The sequence below is a fragment of the Tiliqua scincoides genome, chromosome 9, assembly GCF_035046505.1.
Source record: "Tiliqua scincoides isolate rTilSci1 chromosome 9, rTilSci1.hap2, whole genome shotgun sequence".
Lineage (NCBI taxonomy): Eukaryota > Metazoa > Chordata > Lepidosauria > Squamata > Scincidae > Tiliqua > Tiliqua scincoides.
The window spans coordinates 33,174,516-33,187,881 of record NC_089829.1 but is presented as its reverse complement, the minus strand read 5'-3'; the positions used below and the strand labels follow the sequence as shown (position 1 = coordinate 33,187,881).

The 13,366-nt window shown below is 41.0% G+C and overlaps 1 protein-coding gene across 4 annotated transcripts in view; it reads left to right on the top strand.

Annotated features, from left to right (window-relative positions):
- The window catches only part of PHKB (phosphorylase kinase regulatory subunit beta), a 127,139-nt gene that overhangs the window by 6,142 nt on the left and 107,631 nt on the right, over positions 1 to 13,366 (top strand). The window contains exon 2 of one of the 4 annotated variants that reach the window (XM_066636749.1): positions 857 to 926. The exons of 1 other annotated variant lie outside the window; for it this stretch is intronic. In XM_066636749.1, coding sequence (XP_066492846.1) covers positions 872 to 926 — 55 coding nt within the window. In that variant the 5' untranslated portion in view covers positions 857 to 871. Of the gene's footprint in view, positions 1 to 831; positions 927 to 13,366 lie in introns of all 4 variants that reach the window. 2 more of the 4 variants (XM_066636748.1, XM_066636750.1) reach the window with 2 other exon arrangements.

The window sequence follows — 13,366 nt, the reverse complement described above, 5'->3', positions numbered from 1 at the left end:
GAGGTAATTGCACAAGTCCCAAGCTCACTGTGCCTTCTTCATGATCATCTACTGACCATTGGATGTAGCAGTTTGCTTAGCACCTATGCATATGATATCCAGTGCTCATGGGCCTAAACTGTGCAGTTGTTCCTTGGATTTTATATACGTTGGTCCTATGCAAATATTTTATATAATCACATAGCAATATTTCCTCCAGAGTAGGATTGGGAATAATCGCTCAGTGGCCGAAACCTCCTTTGACCTTTAATTTAGGTTACTGGCCATGCATTTGTTAGGCATAAAGCAGGATTGGAATCTGATTTGGAGTTAACAGATGCTGGGGTCTGAATAAATACAAAGATTCATTGGTGGGTTCCTTAATGAACAGCCTGAGAACCACCTAAAGGCAGAATTTTGTTGTAAAATGTATGTAATTGTGTATTAACTTGGTTCAGATATGTTTCATTAACCAAAGAATAAATGCATTTCATTTGGACCTGGAATTTATTTCATCACAGAGAATTTCCCCCCACCCCCCGTTTCTGATGTAAATATTCAGTATTATCTGGCATAATAAGAAATAGTACTGTCAAATAACATTCTAGTTAAGCAGTAAGTAGGCATTATGTAAATGTAGGTAAGGGTACTTCAACCAGTGAGAGTTATTGAAAATTATGGTATAGGAAAATCAAGTTTTGGAGTATAAAGGGAAAACATAAAATATAATGAATCTAATTATTGCCTTTATTGTACACTGCATCATGTTAATAACTCTGCTAACACTGCTTTTGCTTAATTTGAAGCTGATTGCCTCTAACCCTCACTAAACATTTTCAAAAATTGCTATAGTTTAGTCTGAGACGTTTGTGATTAGCTGCAGCAGTTTGAAATGGCTGGTTTGGAGGCTGACAGAACCACCTCTGCTCGTGCTTTCTCGTGGTCTGGTAAGTGTGCTGGTCTCTTACAGATCACTTGTGTTTTGTTTTAATGTTGATTTTTTGTGCATATGTGTCCTTTCCTGGAAAGTATGATTGGTTATCAATGCACTTCTGAATTTTTAGCTTAAGGAAGGCCATGATATCTACTGCATTTTGAAGGAATATGATAAGAACTTGACCTGTCTGAGGGACTTTGAAGTTTGGGATCTCTGGGCACAATCTGCTATGCTTATGCTACCTTCATGTGCAGTCTGTCAGTGCAGGCAGACCTACCTTAGGTCAAGGTTCTATGTACACAAATGGCCGCACCACATCTGCTACCGTAGCTAAAAAATGATTGTAATGACCGTCTACAAATCTATTTATTCAGTTACATTAGAAATACTGTATACACTTCTTGTTAGTCCATATGATAAAAAGGTTATTGTAGAACTGGAAAAGATGCAACCAAAATGTTCTACGGTTTAGATCATCTTTGCTAAGATGAAAGGCTAATGCACTTAGACTTTTTTGTTCAGAAAAAAAAGATAACTAAAGAGAGTCATGATAGAGTTTTAACAAATTTTGCATGGCAAGATGGCTTTATAACATTCCATATACATATGGAATATATATAACATCTCCATAAAACTCTAGAATTTGGGCTTATGGAATGAAATTGATAATGCATTCAGGAGAGTCAGAAAACAGTAATTTTTTTCTCCATAACTGGATGTTTCTGGATGCTCCTTGATGGGAAGTGCTGCTCTGACCATTTGCAGCTGTTGTGACAGATGTCACACACTCTCTTGTCCACATGGTATTACAGAATCTGGATGTGGCAGGGTCTGGGAGCTTTGGCTAGGAGAGTATGCGGTAGTGCAGCTCTATGCAGATCTTGTCCTTTATATCTGATTATATCTGTACATTTTTGGTGGTGAAAGTTTGTATCTAACTATATTTAACATTTATACATTTCAGATATAAAAATAGTTATGTTGTACTGTATGCTGTTTTGCTTGTTACTCCTTACTCTTTATCACTTTTATACACCCAATAATTTTGTTCTCCAGAGGGAGATGGAAGTATTATTTTATGATTGCCTTGTTAGCCATAATGATATGTAGCAATAAAAAGAGAAATTGTGAAGTCACTTCAGAATCTGCCACCAGGTCAGAGGTATCTGCTGATCTACAACTATTGGATATGGATATTTCTGTACATGTTGTTGGCAACCTTCAGTCTCGAAAGACTATGGTAACGCGCTCTGAAAGGTGGTTCTGGAACAGCGTCTAGTGTGGCTGAAAAGGCCGATTCGGGAGTGACAATCCCTTCCACACTGGGAGCAAGTGCAGTCTGTCCCTGGCCTGTCTCCCTGGCTATGGGCCTTCCTTCTTTGCCTCTTAGCCTCAGACTGTTGGCCAAGTGTCTCTTCAAACTGGGAAAGGCCATGTTGCACAGCCTGCCTCCAAGCGGGCCACTCAGAGGCCAGGGTTTCCCACCTGTTGAGGTCCACTCCTAAGGCCTTCAGATCCCTCTTGCAGATGTCCTTGTATCGCAGCTGTGGTCTACCTGTAGAGCGCTTTCCTTGCACGAGTTCTCCATAGAGGAGATCCTTTGGGATCCGGCCATCATCCATTCTCACGACATGACCGAGCCAACGCAGGCGTCTCTGTTTCAGTAGTGCATACATGCTAGGGATTCCAGCATGTTCCAGGACTGTGTTGTTTGGAACTTTGTCCTGCCAGGTGATGCCGAGAATACGTCGGAGGCAGCGCATGTGGAAAGCATTCAGTTTCCTCTCCTGTTGTGAGTGAAGAGTCCATGACTCGCTGCAGTACAGAAGTGTACTCAGGACGCAAGCTCTGTAGACCTGGATCTTGGTATGTTCCGTCAGCTTCTTGTTGGACCAGACTCTCTTTGTGAGTCTGGAAAACGTGGTAGCTGCTTTACCGATGCGTTTGTTTAGTTCGGTATCGAGAGAAAGAGTGTCGGAGATCGTTGAGCCAAGGTACACAAAGTCATGGACAACCTCCAGTTCATGCGCAGAGATTGTAATGCAGGGAGGTGAGTCCATATCCTGAACCATGACCTGTGTTTTCTTCAGGCTGATTGTCAGTCCAAAATCTTGGCAGGCCTTGCTAAAACGATCCATGAGCTGCTGGAGATCTTTGGCAGAGTGGGTAGTGATAGCTGCATCGTCAGCAAAGAGGAAGTCACGCAGACATTTCAGCTGGACTTTGGACTTTGCTGTCAGTCTGGAGAGGTTGAAGAGCTTTCCGTCTGATCTGGTCCGGAGATAGATGCCTTCTGTTGTAGTTCCAAAGGCCTGCTTCAGCAGGACAGCAAAGAAGATCCCAAACAAGGTTGGTGCAAGAACACAGCCCTGCTTCACGCCGCTTCGGATGTCAAAGGGGTCTGATGTGGAGCCATCCAAGACAACACTGCCCTTCATGTCCTTGTGGAAGGATCTGATGGTGCTGAGGAGCCTGGGTGGACATCCAATCTTGGGGAGAATCTTGAAGAGGCCATCCCTGCTGACCAGGTCGAAAGCCTTTGTGAGATCTATGAAGGCTATAAAGAGTGGCTGTCGTTGTTCCCTGCATTTCTCCTGCAGTTGTCTAAGGGAGAATACATATCAGTGGTGGACCTGTTGGCTCGGAATCCACACTGTGATTCTGGATAAACGCTCTCTGCAAGTACCTGGAGCCTCTTTAGTGCAACTCGGGCAAACAACTTTCCTACAACGCTAAGGAGAGAGATGCCATGGTAGTTGTTGCAGTCACCCCTGTCGCCTTTCGGAACATTTCAAGATGGGAACATTTCAAGAATGCCGTTTACAACAACGCCTTGTCCATATTTGGCAAGAAGACCAACAAGACGGCAGACTGGTTTGAAGCCCACTCTGAGGAGTTGACACCAGTCATTGAGGAAAAGAGGAGAGCTCAAGCAGCATACAAGGCCTGTCCCAGTGAGCGCAACCTGCAGGTCCTCCGAGGTGCTCGCAGCAAAGTCCAGCAGACTGCCAGGAGATGTGCTAACGACTACTGGCTCCAGCTCTATTCCGAGATACAGATAGCAGCTGACACGGGCAACATCAAGGGGATGTATGATGGTATCAAGCAGGCCCTAGGTCCAACACAGAAGAAAATTGCCCCTCTGAAGTCTGCAACAGGCGAGGTCATCCAGGATCGGGCGCAGCAGATGGAACACTGGGTGCAGCACTACTCTGAGCTATATTCCAGAGAAAATGTAGTCACCGAAGAAGCGCTGAACAACATTGAGTGCCTGCCTGTGCTGGAGGAGCTTGACAGTGAACCAACCCTAGAAGAACTTCACGTGGCCCTGGACTCCCTTGCCTTTGGCAAGGCACCTGGAAAAGACAGCATCCCTGCTGAAGTCCTCAAGTGCTGCAAAGAGATCATCATCACTGAGCTGCATGAAATCCTTTGTCTCTGCTGGAGAGAAGGTGGAGTACCTCAAGACATGAGGGATGCAAGCATCATCACGCTGTACAAGAACAAAGGCGATTTCTGTACAATAGATTAGTTATTCCAACATTGTCTCAGCTTTTTAGTGTTAAAATTTATGCATTCTTGGTGTGAATTTTTATAGCGTGTTTTGGCTGCTGTTTTGTTTGTGAGTGGATATGCTGCCGACAAAAGTTCTCCATTGGCTGTGAACCTTTAGAAGGTTGCAAGGTCAACAGTATAATCATGTTTGTGTCTTATAAAATGTTCTTGTGCCTTACCAGAATTGGTTTTGTGGCTCCATTTAGTTTGTTCTAAAAAGTACAAAGTAGCAAAATTAGCAGTGTAATTTTAGACTGTCACTGGAATTACTGTGTACCTTGTGATGACATGATTCATTAGCTGAAGTTGTTGGGTCAAGCTAACTGGTTGTAAAATTGAATTTTACATGTGTACAAGAATTTAGGGCTCATTTGCACTTGTTACATGGACCCAAACAATAGCCTGCCACTCACCTTCTGCTAATGAGTATACGTAGCTAGTCAGGCAACATTCACCAATACTGTTAGCAATTCAGGTGTGCAGAAATGTGTCATAGAATGTAATGATGTGGGAAGATACCATGCCCTGTCCAAGCATAATGATGGATTTTATGCTGTGTTTTAAGAACTGTGCACAAACAAGGAAGTCATATATCTTAATCTCAGGTTTTTGAACTAATCCTTCTATCATTTGGTCAGCTCAGTCTGTTTGGCCTGTGAACGTGATAAGAGTTTTCAAATTCTGTACTTTCTCTTGTAGGACGGAATGTTACTTAGGGCTCAATCCTAACCAGGTCTACTCAGAAGTAAGTCCTATTTTGTTCAATGGGGCTTACTCTCAGGAAAGTGTGGTTAGGATTGCAGCCTTAGAAAGTTAATTGTGGCATCAAAATTATGGATAGGTGCAGGACCCAATTATATTGTTGGGCAACACCAGACTTCCACACGCTGCCCTGGAAACAGCTGTTGCAAATGCACCATAAGGCTTGTCATAGCAGTCAGGAGAGGAAAGGCACCTGTGCAGAAGCCAGCACCAGTTGGCACTGGAAGCATGCATTTTTTGCTTAACAGAGGAACAGTTTGACATATAATCTGCTTCCTGTTAATGTTCGGTTAGTCGCCTCCCTCTAGCATTCAGGTTACCTGCCTGCATGTTGTGTTTTTCAATTAAGTAATAAACTGTTTCTCTGTCAAACCGGAAAATGCATGTTTGTTGCTAAAATTCCTCATAAACCAAAATAATTTCTAAGTAATCCTTAGGATGCCATATGCAAACCACTGGGAATTTCAAGTTTATTTAAGTCATGATCTTTGATTGGCTATTAAGAGATTAGCAGCCTTGATTTATTTGTTTAATTTGTATTTACTGAGAAAGAGGTATCCTCAAAACATGATATGAATACAGAACATAAATCTTTCTTTTCTGTATAGAATAACTACCACTTTGATAACTTATACCCTTTTATGGTACATATATTCTTCATCCAGGGTCATGGCTAGTGGTGAAGCAAGGGCATTAGTTCTGACCTGTGTGATCACTGGGACTTTTGCACTAGTATAGCAACTCAAAAGATCAGATTGTAAAGTATTGTATAGCCTCATCCTATTATCTGCTGTAGCTGTTGTTAGGCAAAGTTGTGCTACTGTAACACCACTCCACCAGTCACTTCCTTCTGTCCTCCAAAGTCCATGGATAATTAAATTTGGAGGGTGGTAGCACTGCAGTAACTTATCTGGGTAGTGTGCCTTGCCCAATGGAGGTTGTACGTGGCCTCCCAGATGCAACCGGTCTCTGTGCGCCTCAGAAGACCTCTGGTTGCAACTGAAAGTTGTCGAGAACTGGAAATGATTTCTGGTTGCATCTGGGAGGTCCTCTGAAGCTCTCCAGCCTCAGAGTTAGCACCTGCATATGCTGAACCCGTGGATAAGGAGGACCCACTGTACTTCTTTTTAGTGGAATGATTTTGCAGTGGCATGAGGCCCATGGAGCTGTTCTTGCACTAGAATCAGACACAACTAGGTTCAGCCTAAAAGTATCAAAGCTGTTTTCTACAATTTATTGTTGTCTTCTCTTGTCCAAGAAGAGATTGCAGCAAATGGTCTGAAAAGGCAGTATCCTTGAATGTCTCTTGTGCTGCTTGGAGCTGTGGATAATGACCACTCAGCAATATTGATGTTACATAAATGGCTTAGGCTGAACAGAAACTGAGTAATGAATATTGTATTGTACATTAAAGGTTGCCCAATAAAGCACAGAGCTTCCCATGTCATTGTCTAAATGTTTCCTAATGTAAAATAATCTTTCTAGAATGTCACAACCACTAATCCAGGCTCTTTCATCTTCCGGGGAAGGCGGTCTTCCTAAGATGTTGTGAGTTTGGCAAACTTACTGCCTGCTGAATTAGAAAAAAAACAGAGTGCACTGTCAGAGTTCAGTTACCTGCACATTCTATGTTTACTAGTTTGCAAATGCATAGATATGATTTAAATAATAATAAGTTTTTCCATGACACCATCATTTAGAAAGGGGTATGTGGAACAAATGTGGTGCTTCGTAGTACAACACTGTAGATTTTTTTCAGGATATGTATTTCCTTGCTTGTCATCAACATATGCATTATTATCTTTTGTTTACGATCTTCTTCTGCCTGATTTTGCAGGGAAGGCATAATCCTATGTTTATTACATGCATTTCCTGCTCTGGCATGGATTGCAATCCTGATTAAGCATAATTTTAACACAGGATTTGTTAGGAAGAGAATTTGAAGCTGCCTAGTGGCAGCAATGTATTTTGTCCATTAAAATGCTTTTGAGAACGAATTAATAGCCTGGAAATCATGAGGCAAAGAAAAAATGAATTTGTGTTCTTTTGATCTGACAGATATAATATTTTTTTCTCATCTGGTTGCTTAGGGAGAGATATAGTTGGCTGTTAGTGCGTGTGCAAGTTTTAAATCCACGTGCTGTTCTTATTTTACTTCTTATGTCAGAAACTGTTGGGAAGCCTGAGCAGTTATTCTGAAATCATTTCATTAGTTTATTTCAAACTTGGATTTGTTTATCTGGACAACAAATAAGTTTGATCGTGAAATGAGTCCAAACAATCATTAACTTTAATGGCACCTTTGGCTCGCTAACCTTATGGGTGACTGTAGGGACAATGTCTTCATGGCATTACTAATTCATAGCTTCATGTCATAAACATGACATGAATGCAATTCAGTGCAAAATCAGCCTAAGGCAATGGTTCTCAAACTCTTTGAGTTTGAGAGCCAGTAAGTCTTTGCAGGGGCAGGGGGAGGAGGCAGCGGGGGCGGGGGAAGGGAGAAGTCAGAAGTCATGCCTGGCTCCCTGCACCCCGGAGAGGCTGCAGGAGGCTTGGGTAAGTGTACCCAAGCCCCTGCAGCCCCCTGAGTGGCACAATCCTGGGGATCACGCCGCTGCTTTCCTCCCGCCTCTAGGCTGCCCCTCCCCTTGAAAGAGGCAGAGACCAGGTTCCTCAGGCTAGGCCGTCGCGATGCCCCAGTTTGAATAGCACTGGCCTAAGGAGAAGCTAGGCAATCAAATATATTTATGCTCTTAAGTAAGCAGACTAGAATGAGTGTGCAGTTATAAAATCCTTGCAGCCACTGAAGTGATCCCTGGGAAAACTTGGTTGGGTTTGCAGTACTAGAATAATATCTTCTTGGGTAAATGCAGATAACTACACTGTATTTTAATTGCAGTTTTTGGGGGGTAAATCCAGATGGCTGCAATGATAACAAAAATATGAAGCTGTTATTTGATGGAGTCATATTTTTTTAATGACAAGAAATGGTCTAATATTGCAGTTTGTCCACCAATCCCTATTTTAAAGATATTGTCTGAGGTGATGAGCTGCCACCTGGCCACTTGATTGTGAAATTTTGGTGTATTTGCACAAATACACTATCATTTTGCTGAAAACAAAACAGTTGTGATGATTTCAACACCAAAACTGTTCCTCTTCCCCTTAGTTCATACAAGACTTTGAACTTATCAGATAAGGTCAAGTGTGCACCATGTGAACCTGGAAGCATGGCATGAAGTGCCTTCTTGCTGTACAGCTCTTGGTTTAAAAAAGCTGATATGGCTCCTCCCTCAGCCTATCATAGAAAGTGCTCACAATTCTCAACATGTGTCATGAAGTTCAATAGGAAATTAACGTTATCTGGATTCCAGGGATTGGATATATTGAATAAACTTTGTCTTTGTGAATGTTTGCCGCCCTCAGTAAAAGACAGAAGTCCTCTTTTGATTGTAACAACAAATACTTTTTTTTTGTTGTCTGCAGAAGGTGGATATCCTGGTAAGTCTATCTTTTGTAATACCAATGTATCCTTTTGTAACCTACTGTGTTATATCACGTATATGCTGTTTTGCACAAGGAATGTTTGTCTTCCAACTCCATTCTTTGATATTGGAAAATAATTTCTTCCTGATGTTGGTATTCTGCATTACAAGTTTTGCTTTGGGTGATAGTACTATTAACAAGTGTTTCTAGGAGTAATAAATCGTAATAAATAAATCGTAATAAATAACCATAATAAAACGATTTCTCTTATTTCAGCCATTATCCATAGAGTAATCCCTAACTGTAATAACCATTTTTATGATGTGCATTGTCCTGGTTTATTTTGTGTTCTTATTAATTTAATGGCTAATACCTTACAGAACGTTGTAATTATCATATGTTCCCTAATGTATGATCTGTGGGAAAAGATAATCTGTGTATAAAATGGTACTGTAGATATAAGTATAAGATTTTACTGTACAAGTTTTACAAACTTTGTGACTGATCTGCTCACAATTAAACATTTAATATCAAATTGATTGGGCAGTTTTACTTATTTTTAAATGCAGGATATTTCACCTGTGTTATTCCACTGACGGCTCAAGTCTGCTTTTGGAGTGTTCTGAGGACATGGCAAGTTAATTTAATCCATGTTTCCTGTGATACACTACTAAAGCTTACACAGTAATCATTGATTCCTTATCCCAGAATGGTAAGGGATAAGAGTATTGCTGAAAGTAAGTTAATTTAAGATTCATTATAGGTATTTAATGTGCTCCTTAAATCTGGGAAGAAACTAATTAATGCAGTTATTGTCCAAAACTGCACCTGCATTTTAAATTACCAGTAATATACTGAGATGCACTGAGAGTGCTTCCAACATAGTGTTTCTGGTTTTTTTCTCTGCAGTTGGCCCAGCATCGTGGTTTTTGCTGTCCTATTCTTACAAAAGTCCTTTCCCATCTAGTCCCTTATTGTTTTGTTTCAGCTTTTCTGATATGCTGCAGATCTTTCCCATAAAAAGCTCATGTTCCAACTAGGCCCAATAGCCTAAATCTCTGGTCAAGCTCTTTAGCTTACTTCTCTTCCCATTACTGCCTGCTGTTAAGCCAACCATTATGTGAGTTAAAATGAAACAGAAAAAAGACAAATGTCAGCACCATAGATGAGTCAGTTCATTCGAAACTGGTTTGAGCTAGCATGCAAATGTTTGAGCTGCATAATATTTTTCTGCTGAAGATGTATACTGTCACCCTATATTACTGGAATGCTGGATGTGAATGGCAAGAGAGAAGTAAGGCTAAGACAGGCATGGGTTTCTTCAAATAGCAGGGAACTGTAGGTATGCAGGAAAGGTACTGTAGGAGTCAGATTCTCCTGCCATCCCTCAAGCCCCCCAACATGCATTAGGAAGATGCGGGCTGTGCTCATGCTATTAAGGAATGTTGACAGTGAAGAGTAGTCTAGTGGTGCAAGCCATCAACTGTCTGGGGCTGGGAGGGAAGTCAGGAACCTAATGTTTGCTTCAGTTAGGGCCCTAAAGGGTTTAGGAGTTGGGATTACAGTGAACCCTGGATCTAATGGGCCTCGATTTAACAGACATTGAAAACAATGGACTTTTCAATAAGAAAATGTCATCTATGATTTATGCATGAGTATCTCCATTGAATTGGATGTATTTGGATTTAATAGACTTTCAGCATTAATGGAAAAACCCCCCCCCCCCATTATTCTCTTAAATCAAAGATTCGCTGTGTCATCAAATTTTACCTTTGACTGCCAGGAGAAAGCAAATGAGCAATAAAAATGCTTTTGGCTTGGATTAAAATGATGACAAGTTGGGTATCCTGCAAGCAACTTGACATGTTTTCTAGTCTCCTTGGGAGTAACAGTGTAGAAAGCATCTGTCTTTTAGCACTGATTTTCGGCTGTTGGATGTGGCTCATGTTTTGGTTTACTGTACTTGAGAGACAAATAAACTGAATCAAGTGGGACAGTTGAAAAAAGGTTTTGTTTATTAGTTTGCTGTGAGGCAAGCTAGCTTCTAATTCCTTAGCTATTTATTTTGAAAACTCAGAGAGTTTTCCTCTGAGTTTATTTATTTTGAAAACTCAGAGAGTTTTCTTCTAATTCGTTAGCTATTTATTTTGAAAACTCAGAGAGCTCAGAGTACATAATATATTGACAGCCCAATTCTAACCTGCGCTGGAACAGGCAGGCCACAGTGGCCTGTGCTGTATCCAGTGCAAGTTAGGAGGCGGCTGAAGGTCTCAAGTACCTTGGAGTCAGAGAATATTTTTCCCCTTACACCTGGGAGAGGGGTTAGAATTTGGCATGCACTGCCTCTGCCGATCCTGCCCCCTCTCTAGCCCAGTCTGCCTCCTCTTTCGCCCTCCCTCCTCAAAAAAGCCCCTCCCCATCCCCAGAATTCCCTCTTGCCACCCTCTCCCACCCCTTGCACTGCCTTGTGCAAACATACCTTGTCCAGCCAGTGCAGCCAGTGCAGGGGCTGGATCTGACTCTCCCGAGCCAGTGTGAGCCTCTGCACTGGCCTAGCCAACACCTGAGTTGGCACAAACGTGCCTTGTGGCACATTTGTGACACTCAGGAGCTGGTGCCTTGTTCAACCATGTTCAAATGAATTGGGAGAGTCAGAATATTTTTTTTTCTGTTTCATTTTAAATCGTATAATTTTGGATTAATAGCAGGCAGTCATAGGAAGAGAGGTACGCTAAGGGACTCCTCTGTGGTTAGGTGAAACCATGAAATGCTCTAAGTAAAGGTTGAGCTTATTTATCAGTGGATTTCCCATCCGCGGATCTGCCTCAACGCGGTTTCCCCAGCTCAGCACTGGTACCCCTACAGGGGCTTCCCTAGGCCTCAAAATGCCTTATTAGGGCAAAAAATGTTACTTCTGGTTTCTTGAGGGAAAGTCTTTTCATGCTCTGGGGCCATTCTGTAGCCCGCAGAGGCTGCAGGTGAACATGGTGGCCTCTGTGGGCTTCAGAAAACCCTCTGAAGGCAACCAGAGCACAACTCCACTCACCTTTGGAGGGTTTAAAGGTGCCAGAACCGTGGATTTCATTATCCACAGTTTTTGCTATCTGCAGACGTCCAAGTGCTGATTCCTCATGGATGTTGAGGCACCACCTGTACAGGTTTCATGGTGTTATCTATGTGAAAAGACTTTCTGCCTAGAACTCTAAAGCATGTGATGTAACCCACATCCCAGAATTTGTGTGGTCAAGGGTTGAATGGGCAAATACATATTCATAAATTAATGCAAATAAAGGTCTTCCATCAGTACCTTTTCATCTATAAGGCCTGATTGTACAAGAACATGAAAACGGGAGATGATGCTTCAGCTTAAAAGGATCCAATTTTCTTTGTAAGTGGAAGGAACAGCACACAGTGATCAAATTAAGTTCATCAAAGACTTGAAATCTGGGACTGATTTCCATTACGCCTCACTACAGCAGAATTAACTTTGTCCAATTTTGAACTAGCTCCAGTACTGTCTTGAATATCCAAGTGAGCCTTGACTTTAGCCCCCAATTTCACTGCAAATATAATAATTATTATTTTATTTGATTTTTGTAGCCAAATTACATGGGGTATTGAAATAAACTTTCCTGAGTAGATCACTGTGACAGTAGTAGTTGTCCAATCCCCTTTTGTTAGATTGATTTTGTTCAGTATTAGAGATTCATTTCCTGTTGAATCCTTACCTATGGTGTTGTAATTCTGTGATAGTCATGAGGCATACCTTTCTTTGTTAGTATTCAGGACCATACTTTATCCATGTTGACTGCCTAAACTGGCATTGCAGTTCTTTTTAAAATTATAATTAATCTGTCTTGTGTTCATTTTAAATATTTTAAATAATAGGATTTATCAGTATGCAAAATACTGACCAGTTTTCCAGAGTGTGAAAATGATAGCAAAACACATTTAGTGGCTTTCTTATCTCTTTTTTCTGCCCCAGTCAAGATGTTAAATAAATGCAGCAGTATATGCCACCTCTTTTCTCGACCTCATGCACTGCTATTTTTATAGAAATACTATAGGCAAGAAAGTTAGAGCAAAGTTTTTTTTCTTTTAAAGCAGTTATGTGTCTTCTTACTTGGGAACTCTAGTAAACTTTCAGGGGGTCCTCTAGAACACAGTTTGAACACCATTGTATAAATTATCAGCTTCATGCTCTGAGGCAACCTGGATTTAAACTTACTTAGGGCTTAATCTCAACTTTTATATTTATTATGGGTGCTTTGCATTGTTGATATTTTACTATAATTCTTCAGATTGTCCATCGGCAAAATGAGCATGAAGTATCAAACCTAATTAGGCTTCCATCTTTATTGCCTGTATAAATAGAACAATGATTATATTATTCAAAGAGCAGTTTAATTTTTTTTAAATTCTAACTAGCCAGTACTGATTCATAATTAGTCCCCAGATTTTAATGAGCAAGCTTGGTGATACAAAGGCAATAGCAATAGTGGGCAGAGACGAAAGTTCAAGTAGTTTGGGCAACTGGATAAAAATGTGAAATGAAGCTTCTTAACTATACTACTGTATTACTATTCCAGACAATTTCTGAAGTTCATTACCTTGGAAAATGATATTTGCATAGACTTTGAATCT